At 35.0% G+C, this 20467-nt stretch overlaps 1 protein-coding gene across 4 annotated transcripts; it reads right to left on the bottom strand.

Annotated features, from left to right (window-relative positions):
- Positions 1 to 54: 54 nt before the first annotated feature.
- On the bottom strand, positions 55 to 18293 carry LOC129002803 (protein RER1). Of its 4 annotated transcripts, none has more exons than XM_054430874.1 (7): positions 18159 to 18293; positions 12973 to 13110; positions 10817 to 10921; positions 10401 to 10500; positions 9450 to 9667; positions 7730 to 7825; positions 55 to 412 (listed from the first exon to the last, which is right to left on the bottom strand). In XM_054430874.1, the coding sequence occupies exons 2-6, from the start codon at positions 13048 to 13050 to the stop codon at positions 7733 to 7735; spliced, it is 594 nt and encodes a 197-aa protein (XP_054286849.1). In that variant the 5' UTR covers positions 13051 to 13110; positions 18159 to 18293; the 3' UTR covers positions 55 to 412; positions 7730 to 7732. The 4 variants fall into 4 exon arrangements, with proteins under 4 accessions (XP_054286849.1, XP_054286850.1, XP_054286847.1 ...); XM_054430875.1 differs by having other exon boundaries at positions 55 to 299; XM_054430872.1 differs by having other exon boundaries at positions 7751 to 7825.
- Between the last annotated feature and the right edge of the window lie 2174 nt (positions 18294 to 20467).

Genomic DNA, 20467 nt, shown 5'->3' with positions numbered 1-20467 from the left:
CCTCCCACCTTAAGTGAATAGGTAAATTTTACAGGGCAGGAAAATACACAAACACAACTACTTAACATTATTTTTAATGAAAACAAAATAGTATAGTATAATTTACATCTTACACAATCATTAATAAAATGTCCGTTATCACTGGAGGTGTTTCACACTCATGCAGTCAGTGTCTGTGTTCCAATACTGTGTTTGATTTCCATAGGAAACATACTATAATATAATCCGATATAAATTCATGCAAAGGTTACTGTATCCTGCAGTATTAAGGGTTACAATTCACGAACCGTTGGCGCTCCCTGGAACACAAGTTTGCAAACTCAAACACAGTTTTAGGTTAGGTTTTCTCGTACACAGTGACCGACTCTTCAGACTGCAAGGAGGCTAGAGATGTCATCGACGTTGCTTCACTCTGTAACAAACAGAATTTATTTGTTTCTATACATATTATGTACAATGAAATAGTTTTTACAAATATACAGACAGTAGAAAAAGGTTTTGGAACATAACGAAGATGAAGGAATACATTCCAGCTTCTAGACACAAGTAGAAAGAAGGATGTAGAGGAGATAATGAAGTATTACAGTTAAAATTAGCCATGCTACTATCACACCATGCAGTGCACACTGGCCGTCCTAGGGGTTTATTGCCTCCAGGTGATGGGCTATGACAAATATTTATTATACTGTAAACTTTTCATTGATCTAGTCAGCGGTTCCCAAACTATAGGTCGTGACCCAATGGCTGGGGGAGCAATTTTAATGGGTCGCGGGAGGAGACCAAACATTGAAAATGTTTTTATTTTTAATAGGACTCGTAATTTTTCATTACCAAAACCAAAACCGAAAAGGTCTAGTGGGCACAAAAATAGTACTGCGGGTAGCAAGGACGGCTTTACATTATAATATTCACAGATTAACATGATTGATGTGTCTTGTAGCTTAAAACTAGGAATTTTGAACACTTAATTGTTAGAAACATTTTTATTCCAAATTTTTGTGAATGGATTTGAATACTTCATTAGGACTTTTTGGGCATGAATAATGCTCTTATATTGCGATCAAGGAAAATGTCTTCAAGTTTTTGTGACCTATAACCTATCTTTATTATTAATACGCTACATAAAACTTTGTGAAAAATAAGCCTTTTTTGTTTAAAACCCCCACATATTATATATTATATACCAACATGTTCGTCTAAGTGTGTAGATTTGCAAACTGACCATACATTTTGGAAGAAGCCCTTGGGCTCTGCCCAATTATGCGTTTATTATGTAAATTCCCTATGTTATTCTTATGAAGAACATTTGTTTACATTATGATCAGCTGGATAATTTAATTGTTGTTATTATTTTTGTTGAAATTTAAGGAAATGTGTGCTACAATCTTTTCTTTTGTTAATGTATACCGTGGTAAAATCAACGGGAAGAATTAATTCAACTAAATTGGGTGGTAAAGACATATTTGTGTAAGAGGGTAACCTCCCTTAAAATTCAGCTTCATCCTCACAATTTTGATTTAGTTGTATGTTGTATGTTTGGTGGACATTATAATATTAATAAATTTATAATAATAAATATTTAGAGCCAATTATTATTTATTAGGTGGGCCGCGATACAAATTTTAACGGTGGTGGTGGGTCGCCACAAAAACAAGTTTGGGAGCCACTGATGAATATATTTCCTAATCCATTCAGCCACATAAAAATTTTTATACAGTTAAGATGCATTACATGATGTTTACTAAAGCATGATCATCATTGTGTGGGATGGTGTGAGTGCAACAGTGTGGATGGGGGATGGTATGTGCAGGTTATTGTTACTATTGTGAGCCAAGAATTATAATGAACTTGTATAAAATATTGTAAAAAGTAGATTGTTAGTGTTTTTAAATTCAGACACACAAATCAAGCTTTCATTTCATTAGAATGACTTGAAATCCAATACTGTATCATCTAGACTAATAAGGGTTTACTGTGGAGTTGTCCATACCCCCAATGTTATTCCTTAAATAAAAATCCAAAAGCATTCTCGAGCAGAAAACAGCTATAGTATTTTCTTCCTCCTCTTTATGCAGTGTGTGTATAAGTTACTTACTACTTTATGTTGTGAGGATTTAACCACAGCATTTGCATACTGAATGATAAGGTAAAGTACGGAGATGTTTGGAAATGGCATTCATCCCATAACCATAATTAGTACAGTGCATTTAAACCAAAACCTCAACATTCAAAACTAAAGTTTCTTTTAACTCCAAAATGTTCAATATAGTCTCTGTATTGTTGGGTAAAAAGTTACACAATTTTGAGCGGCAGGTTTAGGGGTGATGGGGGTTAAAGTAAAATATTAGTTTTCTTGGTTTTTTATAGACTTTTAAACAAACTTTATTCCACACAAACAATCCCGGACACATTGAGAGCCACTGCATTTTCAATGCAATCAGATTAATGGTTTTGCAACACATAAAGCACAGGCCGACATCCATTCATTTTTATACACAGGCAATTAAAAAAAACCTATGCAGTTAAGCCTAAAATATGCTAAATAAATTCCAAACAAAAATTATCCTCTTCATAATCTTGCTAAAATGACAAAAGGTTAAAACTGTACAATTGCATGGTTGCCAGTTTTTAAGTATAGGATATTTTTTTTGTGTTTTGTAAAGGCAAATGATTATAGTGACCTACTGAATGTTAGACGGCAGACCTTGAAGGAACAACCTCGTCAGACCTTGTCCCTTTCTCCCCCCTTCTTCTTTTCTTGTCCCTTTTTTTTGTTCCTTGTGTTTTTTTTTTAAGGGTGCTACTTTTTAATGAACAATAAGTCCGTTTTCTGACGAATCCTGGAGATTTAGGTAACCCTCACTTACACCTCTCATGAACCGGCCGATCTATGCACGTTGGGGTAGTGTGATAATAATGCCCACATAACAGTCAGAGATACTCATGATTTTGCCATAATCACGGAATACTATGATGGTGTCTACAGGACCACAGGAGATGAATATGATGTCTACACGACTGCCGGAGATGATTAGAATTTTGCCACATTTGGGGAAGACACTGATAATGTCTACACGACAGTGGGTAATTTTTTTTTTATTTTGCCACGACAGCGGGAGACGTTGATAACGTTTCCGTGTCTGCTGGAGACGATGATTGTGTTTCTGTTAACGCTGTTCGATATTTAGGATTTTGCAGCCACCACAAAAGACAGTGTTGATATTTCAACAACTAAGGAAGATATCCACGATTTTGCAGTAATCTTAGAAGAAGACAATGACGTCTCCATGACCGCGGGAGATAATCACAAAATTACCTTGAGTTTGGCTTGACTGAAAATATCAGGCTGGCACACCTCTAGTTATAATAACATTTTATTATTAATTTATATTGTTAGGTATTCAATTACCTTTTATATGGTAGTTATTTAATGTGATTTGATGGATTTAAACTTAAATTGGCTAGTAAGACTTTTTCATTGCTGCATACATTTTTTATTTACTTGAAAAAACACACCACTACCTCAAAAATACTTAATGGATGGACATAAAAGCTGGGGTTGTAGTATAACCAATCTATTCAGAAAATTTAATAAAACTATAAGAGATGGTTTCGTTATCGAGAATTGATAAATTTTGCTATCGACACATCCCTAATCAGAATGTCTTTCAACAAGTTTCTAGTGAAGAAGACTTAAATAAAAATAATAATCTATACTATTATAAAGAAGAGGTGGTGTCTGTGTGTGTGTGTGTGTGTGTTTGTATGAGCTAATCTCAAAAACTACTGAACCGACTGGTCTCAAATTGCACACAAATGAAGCTACAGCTCTGATGATACATATAGAACTATTCCCGCTTCGATATTGTCCTAGGGCTCCGCCCCGTGGGCTTTCAAAAATTTGAGGTGAGAGATTTAAAAGTAAATATTGATTGATGGTATCCATGGTAACAAAGAACAAACCTACGAAGTTTGAAAATGTAAACAAGCAGAACTAACTGTCAAATGAATTTTGGTTTCACAATTCCACACAGCTGGTTCAAACATTTATTTAAATACTGCATGAATATTAGAACAGAGAGGGTAGGGATCATATTTAAAATAATGACGTCACTAGCCTGAATGTAAACATTATTTTACATTAGGTACTAAAATGGAGCTGTCAAACCATAATATGTTAATGTCATTTCATTATAATAGGATTCTTCCAGTTACATAATTTTTTTATGTTTATACTCAATTATACTGAGTCTGTTCTAATATTTGTGATATGCTGTAATAATATTTTATAATGAATATTTCATTGTAAAAAGAAATTATTCATAGATATAGGATATAATTAAGATTCTACAATCATTGCCGTATCAAACTAGGCCCTTATCCTGAGTTTTATGAGAATTATGTTTTAGATTTATTTTTGTGTAAACAGTAATTTAATATCCCTGCTGCAGCAAACCTATAGACTAAGCGAATTTCTATTTGACTGATTGTCATTTCCCTAAAATATGTTAGAAAACTACACTATTGACAGGTTTGGAACTATTGTGATAGCTTTTCGTTTACAGTCCAAACCATTAAACAGGTTCTTTTATTATACCTTAAAATATATCATTGGTTTTGTTTCCTAGGTAGCCTAAATAAGTATTCACAGTATGAGTTAACAAAAAAGTACTAGACCTATTACTATTATCAAGTTAAGTAGGCTAATACAGTTCAATTTCGTTTCTACAATAAATGTTAGGGAGTGAAACCATTTGGCATTTTCAAAGAACCAGTATTAACTCTTTTGCATACTGACCCCGTAGCAAGGCACGGGTATAGCTGCTAGTATAGTAAATAAATACTTGTGGAAAACTTTCTTAACTTTCACACAATGCAACAATAGTTTTCCTAACTTTCACACAATGCAACAATAGTTTTCCTAACTTTCACACAATGCAACAATAGCTTTCCTGAAGCTGTTCTTTTATCTGTTTTCCACCAAATCTATATCCTGATCTTTATAGAATTTCAGCAACACCCTGGTAATCAAAGCATTTCAAAGGGCCTCAAGCAATCATACATCCATGTTAATAGTTGGTTGCATTTAGCATCGTATCAAAGGTTAGCAATTTTTCAAAACAAAAGTATTTACGTTAAGATGATCTAAATATACACCGTGTCCCAAAAAGAATGGTTCAAATCTACGCTTCATATACATATTACCAAGGGTCGCCGAAAAGTTAACTATGGCTGATTTTAAAGCTTTGTTTTTTTAGTACCTTTCAACACAGTAATCAGCCGTTCCATAGTTCTTGGCACGTTTGCAGTTGAAAGCTTAGTGTATTGAATGTTATATATAAATAAAATCTGTGGTGTGATCTTTTTTATGTGGTGGCTTGTGAATGATCAAGTATTTTTCTCACCAATCTCAAACATAGTGAAGCTTTTGAAAAAAAAAAATATCTAATGAAATGCGCCACAATGCGTGGCCAGAGCTGGAACACCGACTTATTCGTCTTCAAGCAAATATGTGAGGTTAGGTGGTGAAACCATGGTAGGAAAACCTATGAAAAGTTGAGGAAAAAATTATAAAGTTGACTCTTTTTTTATCTTTAATAATGGAATCTTTATGCTAGTTTACTTTTGATCCATTCTTTTTGTGAAACCCGGTATTTATATTTAAAGTTAACTGTAAACATCTATAAAAAAAACAATGATATTATACTTTGTTATTAAGAGTCCTTGGAGCCTAGACGTTCTAACTTATAAAACAATTAAACAACTACAAAAAAATTTCTAATCCCACTTTATACTAGATATTTAAATTACAATAACTTTGGTATTTGAAAACAATATTTTTAGATGGTAGGTAAATAACTCTTCAGCGGCTGTTTGAAAATAGCGAATAGGGAAAGTCCAAGATGGCCGTTGGCTTCCATGGACCCCCTTGGAAATAAAATCAAAACAACAAATAAAATCTCTATCTAATAGTTAACTAGATATCCAACTTATAATCACTTTGGTGCTTGAAAAACTATTTTCCAAGATGGCTGCTAGCCTCCAAGGACTCTTAAGAAGCAATTAACCCAGAATCAATGTGAGTGAATTTGGAAAATGTAATCATGAAACTCGATAGATCTAGTTTACAATATCAGCAAACTGTTTATCTTTATCCTTTTGACATAAAATTGTGCCAAAACCCTGTCTCAAAATAAAAATTAAAAAAAATAGGTCAAATAAAATTTGTTAGGCCAAGGAGAAAACAACAGCTAGGATAAGTAATTATCTACAATTTTATTTACAATTTTAAGTTTTTAGGTTATTATTTCAAGACAATGAAAACAGTTCACACTCACTATAAATATATTTAACACCTTCTAAAAAACCACTCATGCATGTTATTAAACCATTTGTGGTATATTATATAATTAACTTAAAACATAACTGTACATTATTTACAAACATATAATTTAAAGTTAAACAAATAAAACTTGCAACCCAATTGCACTCTGTGTTGAATGTTCTGAGCCAAACAATTCCATTTCAACTATAAATTTTAAACTATTATAAGTTACAACTTTTTGTATACCTTCAGTCTTAACATATAAACAATCAGAAGGATTTGCCGTTACTAAATAGGCCTACAAGAAATATTTTACCATGCTCAAGTTGTATCTACTAAATTATTTTTTTTAACAAATTGTTTTTTACAACAATTTATCTAGACTAGCCATTAATACAAAAAGTAAATCTAAACTTGGTTACTAATTAGCTCCCATTAATTCAAATAAATTGGGTGTGTTGTTCGCCTAGTGGTTAGCGTCTTGCACTTCAGTGACGAGTTTGTTTCCCGGCACACCCACAACATCATTACCACTTTCCCTTAAAAGTATTTGAATTAACTTCATTGTAAAAAATGCCAATCTGGCGTGGACGAAAATACCCCCGCCACAGCAAACCTGTAGACTAGGGGAATTTCCATTTACCCGGCTTGATTTCTAAACAAATATTCCCTAAGAATGTTCAGATCTATTTCCTATTTAAATTAAATAACATTAATTTTAGTGAGTACTTAGGTTTGCTGCTACGGGGGGGATATTGAGGTGTTTTTTATTAAAATGTTGATAGCTTCGTATGAAATAAACAAAATTGCCAAATTTGATTAAAATATATCCATAAACAAGCAAACTACAACAGTTTATTTATTCTCCATAAGAATAACATGGAAATTTTAAATTTACAATCTTTTAAATTATCTCCGTGACCGTTGGGTATACAACGCTTCAATATACAAAGTTATTTCTTTTTTTAAGCTCTACAAAATGGTTTGGAGAGAAAGTTATGAAATTTTGTGTTTTTTAAGGTCAAAAATGGGGGGGGGGAAATCAATTTTGACCCCAAAAAACCCCCTATAAAACCCTGTTTTCCATTGTTCGATTATGCTGGTTCGCGAAATCGTTTGAATTAACCAAGGTTTACACTCGTTGAAGTAGGTTTACACTCATTGACAACATCTACATTCTACATTGATCACTATGAGATGTGTAGGTAGTTACAAAAATAAATTCCAGTGTAATTTTGCAGTCAATAACCGCTAACCACACACTATTGGCGAATCCTGTAGGATAATGGGAGCTTTTTAGCTAGACACAAACTATCATCATGCTAGAATTGCTACTAGGCCTCATTTTTTCCCAAATAAAAGGAATGCTTGGTACAGAACAGACGTGTTAGGATTTTTGTTCACCTGTCACTTAGCGTTAATCACCTTTCCAGTGTCACTTACTCCCTGGTACTTGGGCTTCCCGTGTGTGAAAGGCAGATAACGATACTTGATCATATGCTGTAACAAAATAAAACTGTGTTAGACTAGTGAACCAATACTCTCTGGTACTTGGGATTCCCGTGTGTGAAAGGCAGATAACGATACTTGATCATATGCTGTAACAAAACAAAACTGTGTTAGACTAGTGAACCAATACTCTCTGGTGCTTGGGCTTCCCGTATGTGAAAGGCAGATAACAATACTTGATCATATGTTATAATTATTCAAGATTTAAATAACTCCACCCTATCTACCGTATTAGCAGAATTTTTGCGAAACATTAAGAGTAACCATCAATTTTGATTGGTTTCACCTAGTATACTATGAGACGGTGGCGTCGTCCTATAGTCCAGCTACTAGGAGGTCACAAACTGTGGATACTTATAGTCATGCAATGTGGATTCGATGCTCCCTGGTGTGGATTAACTTCCACTCCGCAGTGCTATATCAATTCGTGATTAGACCAATTTGTAAATTACAAGGAAAAATATTGGTTCGGATTCCACTATAAACTGTAGGTTACTTAGTTGCCATTGGCTGTATGGGCTATTAATTAACAGCTGTGTCCAAGGAACATGTCGGCCTTAGTCACTAACAAGACTACAAGATCGCGCCTTCACTCTTATTTGGGTTAAAATAAATATACGCACATAGTGGCGCCCCATCTTTAATAATTGATAATTGATAACCTAAGTTATTTAACAACAGATCATCAGAGCATTTTCATCAACTAATCAATTCATGTCAAAATAAGAATCCCATGAGGATGTAGTGAGTAGCTCTTTAGTATAAACTTGTTTATAAAGGGCTTTGATGTATGGAACTCAGTAGGCCTATGAGATAGTGTTCTGATTGAATTGTTTTCCAGACATGCCAAACTAAAAATGTGTGTTTCTAAAAATGTTTAAGAATGCTGTTCTTTACTGATAAATCAACTAATCAATGAAGGCCTATTAATTTTCAATAGGCTATAAAAAATTAATTTTAAATCCTACAAACCTAACTGAGTATTTAACTCCACAATATATTTACCTATTCATTTTTGTGACCACTGTCAAATTGAAATATTGTTTTTATTAAACAAGTATTAAATTTGCTTACTAAATACATCATGTACCTATAAGTTACATAGGTTGAGGTAGAAACCATTACTACACAGTACAAGTACACCTCAAGGAATGGGCTATTGCTACCTTTCCTTTTCCTGGAAATTCAGTCTTTCTTGAGGCTACCGAATTCCAGCATAGTAACAAACTTTTCAGTCAGTTTTTGAAGGCTCCTAATCTTCTTCAAATAATATAAATTACAATACAGTAGACTCCCTCTTATCCGGATACCTTTTAACCGGACATCGGTTTAAGCGGACTAGATTGGCAGGAAGTGGGCGGTACTGAAACAACTGTTCTTGTGGAAAAGATTTGAGACCAGTGATCACGTGTCTCTAAACACAATGCTCTCCTAAATTTAAGTCAAATACTATATACAGTATGCATTTAAATGGACCGTTTTAACGAGTCTTTGGGGACGACTGTTTAACCGGAAACCCCGTTATCCGGACTGGCCTTGGTCCCGAGGAGTCTGAATAAGAGGGAGTCTACTGTATAACTCTTTAGCCATGTGAAGATAACAGTCTCCTTGTTACCTTGATCTGCCGCTTCATGGTGATGCCAAACAAGGTGATGAAGTACATGACAAGTATGGGCCAGAAGACAGGGATGTTGAAACAGTCAAAGAATGTACAAATGGTGGCGATCACAGTTGACTTGGTGACCGAGTACCAGAACTTGAACTCCGGCAGCCGTCTGATGAACGGACGGAACTCTTCGTTAGCCCTCGTCGGCAACTCAGGACCACCGTCGTCTGCAAACATAGTTTTAATTGAAAAACAAGTGTGAATTTATCAATCACGCGTTAATCAATCTCATGGGTTCTCATTGCCTATTGGATACGAAATTTGTGTGGTCTCAGCACAATAAAGCTTGTTTTCTGTGCTGAGTACCTCTAAGGTTTTCAGAAAATTGTTATTTTTTCAACTTATGGGCTAAGTTTTGTTTGGATTAGAGTCTACCTAATCTCAACCAATCCAACTAGATAAATCCCAGTAGTTTCACAGTTGGTCGTATTTACATTAGAATTGTATGACTACATAATGGCTTAGCACTATATGATTGGGTGATCCCGTGGCAATCTGTTTAATGTGAGTGTATGTGAAGATAAAGAGAAACCCAAGAAAAAAAACCCGCTTGGCAATGACGATCTGTGCCATTTGGCGCAGTGGAGATGCGGCTCAAGATGTGAATGGCATGGTCAATAAGTTCCACAAAAAAACCGGAAAACCTATCTTGTTGCTTAAAAGTTACAAGTGTGGTCCCAGCCTAAGCTAGATCCAATTGACATTTATGTTTATATGCAAACATATAAATAAAGTAAAATATATTACCACATACTGTTACTTATGGGTTGTTAAAATATAGATTTTTAAACGAAGGATTGACTGCGATCTTCACCCCACAAATTATGCCGGGTCATCAAGGTTCTATTATATGTAGGCCTACCTCTAACTTACCAAGATAACGCGATACATTTTGCTTACCCTCATAGTCAGAGATCGCTGGATCGATCTTTGGTGACAGGAATGCTATGAATAGATTTAAATGATAAATGCCCAATGCATAAGTAACTATGTACCATCCCTGAAAAGTAAAAAATTGAATTAGAATTGTGCACTGTACTAAATAAAACTATGTACCTATTATAAGGTAGCAAAAAAAAATATGTACCAGTAAGTTATCCTGTTCTAAGACCTTACAAATATAGTAAGAAAAATCATATATAACCACCCTTTGATGCCTCTTACACTGTAAATAAGAAATTTTACAAAACATTTATTTGGGTGTTATACATTTAGTTCCATCTAACCATCTAGTGAACATGGTTAGAGGTCTATGAAAATACACAATTAGAACACCAAAACTGTTTTGTTATTAACAGTTTTAACTTTTAACTTACTTGAAGGATGAATATTCTCCCTAAAAATATAATGACTAAAACCACTGCACCTATCCATCTGCCAGTGAGAAAGGGTGTCACATCATCAAGCATTTTCTGATAACGCTGGAACAAATTAATGCCAAGTTTAAAATGATTTCTTATATAGCCTTTTTAAGTTAAACAAGCTACTAGGAGAAACAAAAATGGCGTATCTCATAAATGGGGTAAGAAAACTAGTTTTCAAAATCTGATTTGGAGTGGTAACACAAGTTAGTAAACGTAGGCTATAAAACATTGCTAAAATCACTGAGCTATAGTTCGGCCGCTTAGAAAACGACCTGCGCACTAATGCTAAACCAATGCTGAAGGAGGTCGTTTTCTAAGCGGCCGACCTATAGAAATCAACTGGAGGTAGCACTGGCACCGGCACGACAACTCTGCTAGAAAATCAAGACACAGTATAATTTTGTTATGTTGGTTAACTAGAGGAACAAACCAGCTCATTGGCTCATGGATTTATTACAATCCCACAATCCTCTAGTTCCAACGTATTTAACCCTTAGTACAAATGGTGGCTAATGTCACACAATTCTCTCATTCACTGCTACATCCAGTTGTTCTAGCTAGCTCAGTAGCCAAACTTGTTGAATCAAACATCACATTATTTCTTAATGTAGGGAACCAACAGTATGAAATGAATGAATTCAGGCCTATCTGTCATTACCTCGGGAAATTGTTAGTAGATAAAAAAATAGCAATAGCAGCAGGAAATAAGGAGCTATATATAACTTCTTGATCAGCGTTGTAGGCTACGTGTTATTTCATTTACGGAAAGTAAATAAAAGAAACATCTTATAACTTATAACACTTAAAACATTACGCTTATACTGTTACTCACAAGACGGTAAATATACGTAAAAGTTGGTAAGTGGTGATCGATTTTGATTGGACACTCCAATCATCATCAGACCTAATAGGCGAATGACAAGAATCTTTAATGGCATCCCTACTTTTGCCCTATTGGCCGGTCAATACATTTCTAAAAGTACAACTGTAGTCCAAATTTACTTGTTCATTAATTAGCTTATTTCTATTTTTACATTTTCCTTAAAAATATACAATTATTCCCAAGCGTTTATTACATATCCTTTTTTACAATTCTTTAAAATACATAGACTATCCTCCATTTTTACTGTTGAATGGCCATTTTGTAACAGGTGTTGTGCGACGTTTGATCTTTCCGGTTTGTTGTTCCTCCACACAGATATTTGGTTTTTGAAGCGGTTAAAACAGTCTGTCAAATGTAGAAGCTTTCGATAACTGTAACAATTGTGATAGCTTCTACATTGGACAGACTTTGAACTTCGTTAACCGCTTCAAAAACCACATATCTGTGTGGAGGAACAACAAAGCGGACAGATCATGAATGTCACACAACACCTGTTACAAAATGGCCATCCAATAGGAAAAATGGTGGATAGTCTATGTATTTTAAAGAACTGTAAAAAAGGATATGTAATGAATGCTTGGTCTGATGATGATTGGAGTGCCCAATTGAAATCGATCACCACTTACCATCTTTTACGTATATTTACCGTCTTGTGAGTAACAGTAGGCCTATACGTGTAGATACTAAATATAACTTATGTTTTAAGTGTTATAAGACATTTCTTTTATTTACTTTGCGGAGCACGTACTCCCATCTTATTCAACAATCACTTTAGATCAAATACCAGTATACAGCAATGTGTTCCTGTCTCATTGTATTGAAGATCAAATATAAACAATAACTTAAATTATTTTTTCAGAACCATTGGTGAAACAATAAATTATTAATCAATAGCTTTAGTAACAGTTTGTTCACACAAAATTTAGGCGGTTTGAAGGGAAGTTCCCTTGCCACTTTTTCTTACTTAATATAGGTATAATGCTGATTGAGGTTTTGATAAATCTTAGCTGCTGAGCTATGTTTTAATGGTAGGATCAAGTCGTGGAGGGGATAGATTCTTCCCCAAAATTCACAAAAATTTGTTGAACGGAGTAGGCTTAGACTATAATAAAATAATTTGGTTTGTTTTTATACTAGGCTACGGTTAATTACTAGTAGCAGATACTTAGTACAACTTAAGTTATTTGGAAAAATACTAATGTAATTAATAGTAGGCCTACTGTACCTGCTGGAAATGTTTCCATGCCTGGGAAACTATGTTTCCTCTGGAGTTTGTGACACCTGAAGTATCGTCATGCATCATGCTTCTAGTTTTATGTTATAATAATAATACGTTGTTAAAGCTGAAACACCCCACATCCACCTGTAAAACAAACAAAAATTTATTGCTGTCTGAAAGTTAAGAAAACCATACTTAAGAAAGGGCTACTTGATCTCAAAAAAGATTTTTAAAATTAAAACCAATGCTAGCTACCTCTCCTTGCATTTGTCTGTCCACATAGGGTTTGGGCTCTTGAATGGAATGTAACTTAAAGTGAGGGATGATAACATAGGACAAGAATGAACTTTACTAATAAATTCAAGTAACGGTGCAGGGACGTGAACCTTGCTGCCCCAGATTCGCAGTCCGTTTGAAAAAAAAAAAAAACTATTAATAAAAGAAGTTAGGGCCTATACAAAATATAAGTAGGCCTACCTAAGTGTAAAATGGTTATGAAGGGTATAATTGTATTATGGTGATAACATATGCAAAAATACACAAGTTCTTCAAAGAACACTCCAAGATCTATTCGGAATATTCGGAATCCTCCACTAATTGCAACTAACAGGCAAGATTTTTTCTGTCGCATAGCTTTACATCTAGGGAATAAAATAAAGTTAAGTTTAATCATTACTTTCACATCTAAATTAGGTTAACTTGATAATTTACCTTACACACGGTTCACATAAGCGACATATCTAGCTGACTAGGCTGTGACTAGATAAGCAGGACTAGGAAGCAGACCACAGGATCAAATGGGACAGTTCACACGAGCGTACAGCGACGGCGATCAAGCTTGGCGTCGCAAACCATCGCCAGGCCTGCTTCCCAGCCAAGTGTTGCAACTGTCGCGGCTAGCTAGTCAATAGCTCTAGCGGCGTAGAAGTACACATAGCCATATGAGAGCGTTCACACACCATTGCGGGTCATGAGGAATTTTTTCTAATGGCAGGCCTATTGTCTTCAAAACTCTATAACTAGGCCTAGTTATTTGTGTAACTAGTGTGCGAAGTGGCATTTTGCTGCACATGAGAGTAAATGTTTACGCACAACCACAGGCGAGTGTGGAAAGTTTCTCGAGTGCAGCAAAGGCACTTTGCACTCGCGTTACACATTATATAATTTTTTCTATAGTTACTACAAAGCATAAATAATTAGTCTTTCAAACACTATTCAACACATTTTTTGGTTAGGCTAAATCCAAGCGTTGAACGAAATGGGAAACACTGCACCAGCTGATCGTAGTCGTAGTATCTCTAAGTGTTGCTAACTTAATTTCAAGCGTACACGTATTACGTGCGTAATTAAAGCACACGGTTGTGTGTTGTTTGGTTGGAATAAGTTACTGGAGGGCCGGGAAAAAATGAATCTGGCAAAAGTAAGTAGACCCTGTATTACCTTTATTATGTAGGTACCCTATATGTTATTGTAAATACCCCCGCTGCAGCAAACCTCCCGACTAAGCAAATTTCCATTTGTCTGGATTGATTTTCAATTAATCTATTTAATTAACATTTATGTAACGAGTACCTAGGTTAGCTGCTACAAGGAAACTAATAAAGTGTGTTTTTTATTAAAATATCAATAGCTTAGTATAAAATAAATAAATCCGTCAAGTTTGGTCAAAATACATCCATAAACAAGCCAACTACAACATATTCTCCGTAAAAATAACATTGGAATTTTAAATTAATTTTTTTTTTAATTTTCTCCATAACCAACCACCGTACAAAAACACTTTTATATACTAAATTATTTGTTTTTTAAGCTCTTTAAAAAGATCAGGAGAAAAATTGGTAAATTTTGTGTTTTAAGCGTAAAAAATGAGAAAACCCCATTTTTACCCCATAAAACCCTCCGTTAAACCCCGTTCCCATGGTCCGATCATGCTGGTTTGCAAACTCATTTAAGTTTATCTCGCCTTACACCTTCAATCCAAATTTTATAAAAAATGAACAAAAATTACTCAAGTCATCGTGCGGATGGACACACACACACATATATATATATACATATATAACATTTTAAACTAAAATGGTGTTTCTGGCCTCTGGGGACATCAAAATGAAAAAGTAAATCAGTCCCGGGCCTAGGTCTTACCATGAGACCTACGGTAATAGCTACTTACCTATAGGGAAATTCGCTAAACGGTGTTGTCTATTGGAATGAATAACTTAAATAAATGCATCAATTAGCTACTTGGCATGCTATAATCAGTGCAAGGAAGCCCACTTTTGTCAGGTAACTAATGTCGTAGATATCTCAATTCTATAGGCTACCGGTACATAAAAATGTATAACACATGGGGCATATCTTAAATTTTTTTTTGCCTAAATAAATCAAATAAGTTACAGTAATATGTTTTGACGGAGTGTGTTTTTTGTAATAAATTATGTTTCACTATTACGTAGGCCTACACTTAAGCAATATTCATGATCTAGACTATATAATGCATGAATATTTAGCCATAGGCCTACTGTTAAACACAAACACTTTTCACAAGGTAATTTACGGATTTAATAGTAATAGGTAGGCCTACTGTACACCGATTATAAATGCCAAAGTTACACTCATCCTCGGCAAAGACGCTAGTTAAGTTACGGTTCGTTACGAATACACTAATGTAGACACTGTTCAAATGGAAAGTCATCTTCTTGCCAAAATTCACTACAATAGAACCTCTTTAATCCGAACCCCTGTAATCCGAACGCCTCATTGCTGCACTCTATACACAGTACAGTAGCTCTTTATTGTAAACTGTATTTATTGATATACGCACCGTAATTATTTTAATTCCAATGTACAGTATTTTTTATTCCCTATGTTTACTTCGGTATTAAATAAACACTGTATTTTATTTATAAAGCATTTTACACTTTTCCCTAGCTATTGTTATGTAAAAACAACAATATGTTCTGTAATCCGAACTATTCAATAGTCCGAACTACTCCCGGTCCCAATTAGTTCGGATTAAAGAGGTTCCTACTGTATTATTTCACTACCAGATGTAAAATGTGACTGTTACCTTCGTACTGTTACTAACCACAAACCCAAAATCAACGACGTTTTCTGCTCTTCAAAATTACTAAGTTAAGTTAACTTAACTTAATGTACTTAAGTTAGGCCTATAGCCTTATTGGAATAAGTTTTATCATCTAAGTAAGTTTAGGTCCTACGCTAAAGCTATAGGCCTACACTTTTGTAACCGATCGGTCAGTTGGCCATTCCCAATATTTAACATACAAAAATCTGAGGATTTAGCCTACAATCAATATCCCAATTGCCTAAGTTATAAGGCTATTAGGTTATTAGCTTATTTTAGGCCTAATAGGCCTATTGTTTAAGCAGTTCTTTTTGCATAAGTTGATAACTTACCTGCCTCAACACACTAAAAAATGAAATTCATCTAACTTTTGAGCAACACTTGAATAAAACTCAGTTTTGAGGTTATAATCTCATTTTATATTCTTAGGCTAACTTCAATGATTTATCAGCGTTATTTAGGTAAGTTCCTACCTACACAACATTTTCGGACCGGAACCGACTGATACGTTCAGTTGGCCGCTCCAAGGGTTAAAGCCTTATGGTGAAACAGGACAGCTGGGTTCAGTTTGGCCGGGCGCACACCCGATTCGGCACGGCGTTTTGCCTTAAGGCGCCTTATGCGACTAGGTTTCTATTATTTCAAATGGGGATGCCGCACACATAATCGGGCACGGCAAGACAAGGCAAAACAGCGCCGCACGGCGCTTTGTACTGCCTTTTCAATTTTCGTCTTTCGGGCAAAAGGCTTGAGGCAAAACGATGTGTGCATGCTCAAGGATCGACACCACGTTCAGCGCAGTGACAGCCCCTGTCGAAATCAGTGTGCACTACCAACAATTGTGAAATTTTTTTGATTATGAAATTTTTCCGGATCTGCTCTTAGTTCTGCAATGAATTGAAACAATTTCCGGTTCCTTTTTTGGTTGATGGGATGCACCCACGATTCTCTGTAAGGGAGATCATCCATTACATTCATTAGGTCCCAAATAGCAGCTATGGCAGCAGCCTCTTCTTCGCCTTCTGCATCCATTCTCACAAAATGTGTACGGTAGTGTAAAGTGTCACAAAATGTACAAACAAGAAACAACCTCACATCACACAGTATCTCACTTTACTGAAACCATGGGATCTACCATGTGGGTGCTCAAGTCGCCTTGCCGTGCCGTGCCGTATGCATCTCAAATCTCCATCGGGCATGGCAAGGCGAGGCAAAGACGTCTCGCCTTGCTGTGTGTATCAGGTGTGCAGCCGGCCTTTCAAACCATCAAAGAGCTACAACTTTTCTCACGATTTATATCTTACTTACGACAACCTTTTGCTAAGTTATAACCATTAGCTAGGCCTAACTTATCCAGCATAAGTTAGGCCTTATTCCGCTCAAAATTCACACCAATGAGTCCGTCGCCATTTAAAAAAGTTGTGTTTGGCCGAGGTAGACTAAGTTAATTTACCGTTATTTCTACAATCATTGCTTCCATAATAAATCCACGATACAATAAGTTAGGGCCTACTTTATTTAAAACTTTATTAGAAGCCAAAACACCATTGATTTGAAAAATAAGGTTTGATAACCTGACCTAGTTTAACCGCAGTGGTATATATTACTAGGCCTAGATAGGCTAGCCTATCGTTGGTTAGCTTTTTAGCTAGGCTATTGTAATTAGTTAGGCCTAGTCAAAGTTACAACAATGTTCTAAAATCTGCAAAGCTAACTTAAGTTATCAATCAGTGGATCAACACATTATGCTACTCGGCCCAAGCTACTAAGTATAAAGCTACCTTTTAGGGGCCTGATGACTGACAATAATTTACACCACAGAACTTTCCATTGGCTAGGGCCTAGGTTTGCTAAGACAAAAACTACTCATAACTTACGCTATGAAATTTATAATGATTGAAAACAATTTTTGTAATATCTTGACTTTTTAAAATCAACCCAAATTATGATATTTTAAGATAGGCAAGTAAGTTAATAATTAAGTTTAGAAGTTAGACAATAAGTTAAGTACCCTGCAGACTAATGATTCGGCACAGGAAATTTGGGTAAATAATGTTGTCTACGTAAGCAATATAAAGTAATTACGATTGTATAATGTAGGTCTTACCCTTTTCTCCTACACCACGTAATTTAACATTGTATAAAATGTTGATTTAAATATTAATAATAACTGAAATAAGTTTATCCACGTAGAAATAAACCGATTAACATTGATGACGTCACCACGAAAATCTGAAGTTTCTGTTCTTACGTCTGGTACCATCAAAGGCAACAGAATCAGAGTACACGTTTGTAAAGCACGTGACCAAAGTCAACGGCCTGTAAAATCATACGCAATACTATAGGAAGTTAATTTAATGATTTCATGATGGAGCACGATAAAACTTTTAAGACAAATTAAAAATTTAGCTTCAGTGGAATCAAATAAAATGTTTCATAGGGTTGAACCAATGTATGTTGGCGAGCGGTTGATGTACTGCAACTCACATGGCGTATGTTTTAGCTTATCTATGCGTTGATGCGGACGACAATAACACACAGTTTACTAATTTAGGTGTGTTGCTTGCTAGCCTAGTTCCCGGTTAGCGTCTCAGTCTTCGGTGCGGAAGAGCCGATTTCAATTCCCAGAACATACAAAAAAAACCCCTTAAACTAACTTTGACATAAAAACTTAAATGCCACTGTCATAGATAAATACCCCCGCCACAGCAAACCTGCAGACTAAGCGAATTTAAACTTGCCTCATTATATTTTTACTAAAATATTTCCATAAATAAGACATTTTTTATTCCCAATTTTAATAACATTAGATTTAATGAGTGCTTAGGTTTGCTGCTACGGGGAAGGTAAAAAGTGTTTTTTTTATTAAACGCCAACAGTGATGAAATAAATAAATTTGCCAAATTTTATGGCTGGATGGTGTTTTTGGCCTCTGGGGACCTCAAAACGAAAAAGTAAATCGGTCCCGGGTCCAGGTCTTACCATGAGACCTATGGTAATAGCTTATTCCCTATATGGAAAGTTCGCTAAAATGACTTCTCACTTTTTCGGAATTTGTTTGCCATTTACCATTTACCATCGATGTTTTCTCCGCCGTCCTCATAGATAAGGGAACCGTCAATTTTTCACGATGTGTGTGCTGGGAGCATTGTAGATGTCGTGTTTTGCTTACAATTTTTTTTCTTGTTATTTCTGTAATTTAAAACCCCGTTTAACCAAATAAAAATATATCATAAACAACATCTCTTCCTCTAGTTGTATAACCAAACAGTTAAGCACAAATCATGAAATGAACTCTTTCATAGAAACAAAAATTTCGTTGACACTAGCCACCGGTGTCACCGGACATTAACTAGATACGAAAACGAGCTTCAAAATTTACAATGGGATGGGAAGTCTACTTGTGTTGTGATGGTTAGTCTAGTCTGTTACCCACGGCTTCACCAGGCAGCGGCCTTCGAAGTGGCATGATTGCAAGTGGATGCAGCTATTGGTATTTGTGTATTTTTCAAGAATATGAAAGCTTGGTTATTCGGTTATGAAAATATTGACTCTGCTTTAAATATAAAAATAGGTACTTTCCTGTTAAAGGGAACATTCATTATTATCGATGATTTTGTTCTCGATATATCGATATTTTTGTTTACCGATCCATTACATATTGAGAACTGATCTTGTTTAGGCTAAAATAGTCTATTATATGGATTAAGAATTGAAACTTTTCTAAGCTAACCTAACCTAACCAACCAAACTTGCTGTACTATTGAAAAATTCCTTTTGATAACAGAAAAGGCAAGTTAAACAAGGAATGTTACACAGCAGGTTATTATACTAGGTTAGTTATATCAGGTAATTTTTTTTAGAACAGTTTCATTTCATTATTGTTTAATGATACTGAACAATATTTATCGTAGTTGTCAGCTGATATGTTTCAATTTGATAATATCGATATATCGAGAAATAAAATCATCGATAATAATGAATGTTCCCTTTAACAGGAAAGTACCAAATACCCCCGCAACAGCAAACCTGGAGACTAAGCGAATTTCCATTAGCCTGATAGGATTTACACTAAAATGCCTCCTTATAAATATCACATTTATTCCACATTTAAATAGAGTTAGTTTAACGAGTACTTAGGTTTGCTGCAACAGGGAAGGTAAAAAAGGTGTAATGTATGAATTTGAACGGATGGTGTTTTTGGCCTCTAGGGACCTCGAAATGAAAAGTAAATCGGTCCCGGGTCCAGGTCTTACCATGAGTAATAGCTTATTATTCCCTATATGGGGAATTGGCTAATAGATTTTCAATTTCAATATTGTTTTGGTTTTTAATTCCAAATGTTTTATTTTCAATCTTTTAATACATTCATGTTCAATTTAAATTTAAATGAATAATACGTGAATTAATGAGCTG

The sequence above is a fragment of the Macrosteles quadrilineatus genome, unplaced genomic scaffold (assembly GCF_028750875.1).
Source record: "Macrosteles quadrilineatus isolate MER2022 unplaced genomic scaffold, UCM_ALF_1.0 Scaffold_9__3_contigs__length_116548681, whole genome shotgun sequence".
Lineage (NCBI taxonomy): Eukaryota > Metazoa > Arthropoda > Insecta > Hemiptera > Cicadellidae > Macrosteles > Macrosteles quadrilineatus.
The sequence above is the reverse complement of the archived record's forward strand: the minus strand, read 5'-3'. Positions and strand labels throughout refer to the sequence as shown.

What these genes read in the sequence shown, in the direction of transcription:
- LOC129002803 (XM_054430872.1), bottom strand. Translation starts at nt 13,050, where the DNA reads ATGATGCATGACGATACTTCAGGTGTCACAAACTCCAGAGGAAACATA. An exon ending in CATGGAAACATTTCCAGCAG is followed by an intron (nt 10,922 to 12,972) that starts GTACAGTAGGCC and finishes AATTTGTTCCAG; the next exon opens with CGTTATCAGAAAATGCTTGA. An exon ending in AGCGATCTCTGACTATGAGG is followed by an intron (nt 9,668 to 10,400) that starts GTAAGCAAAATG and finishes CTATGTTTGCAG; the next exon opens with ACGACGGTGGTCCTGAGTTG.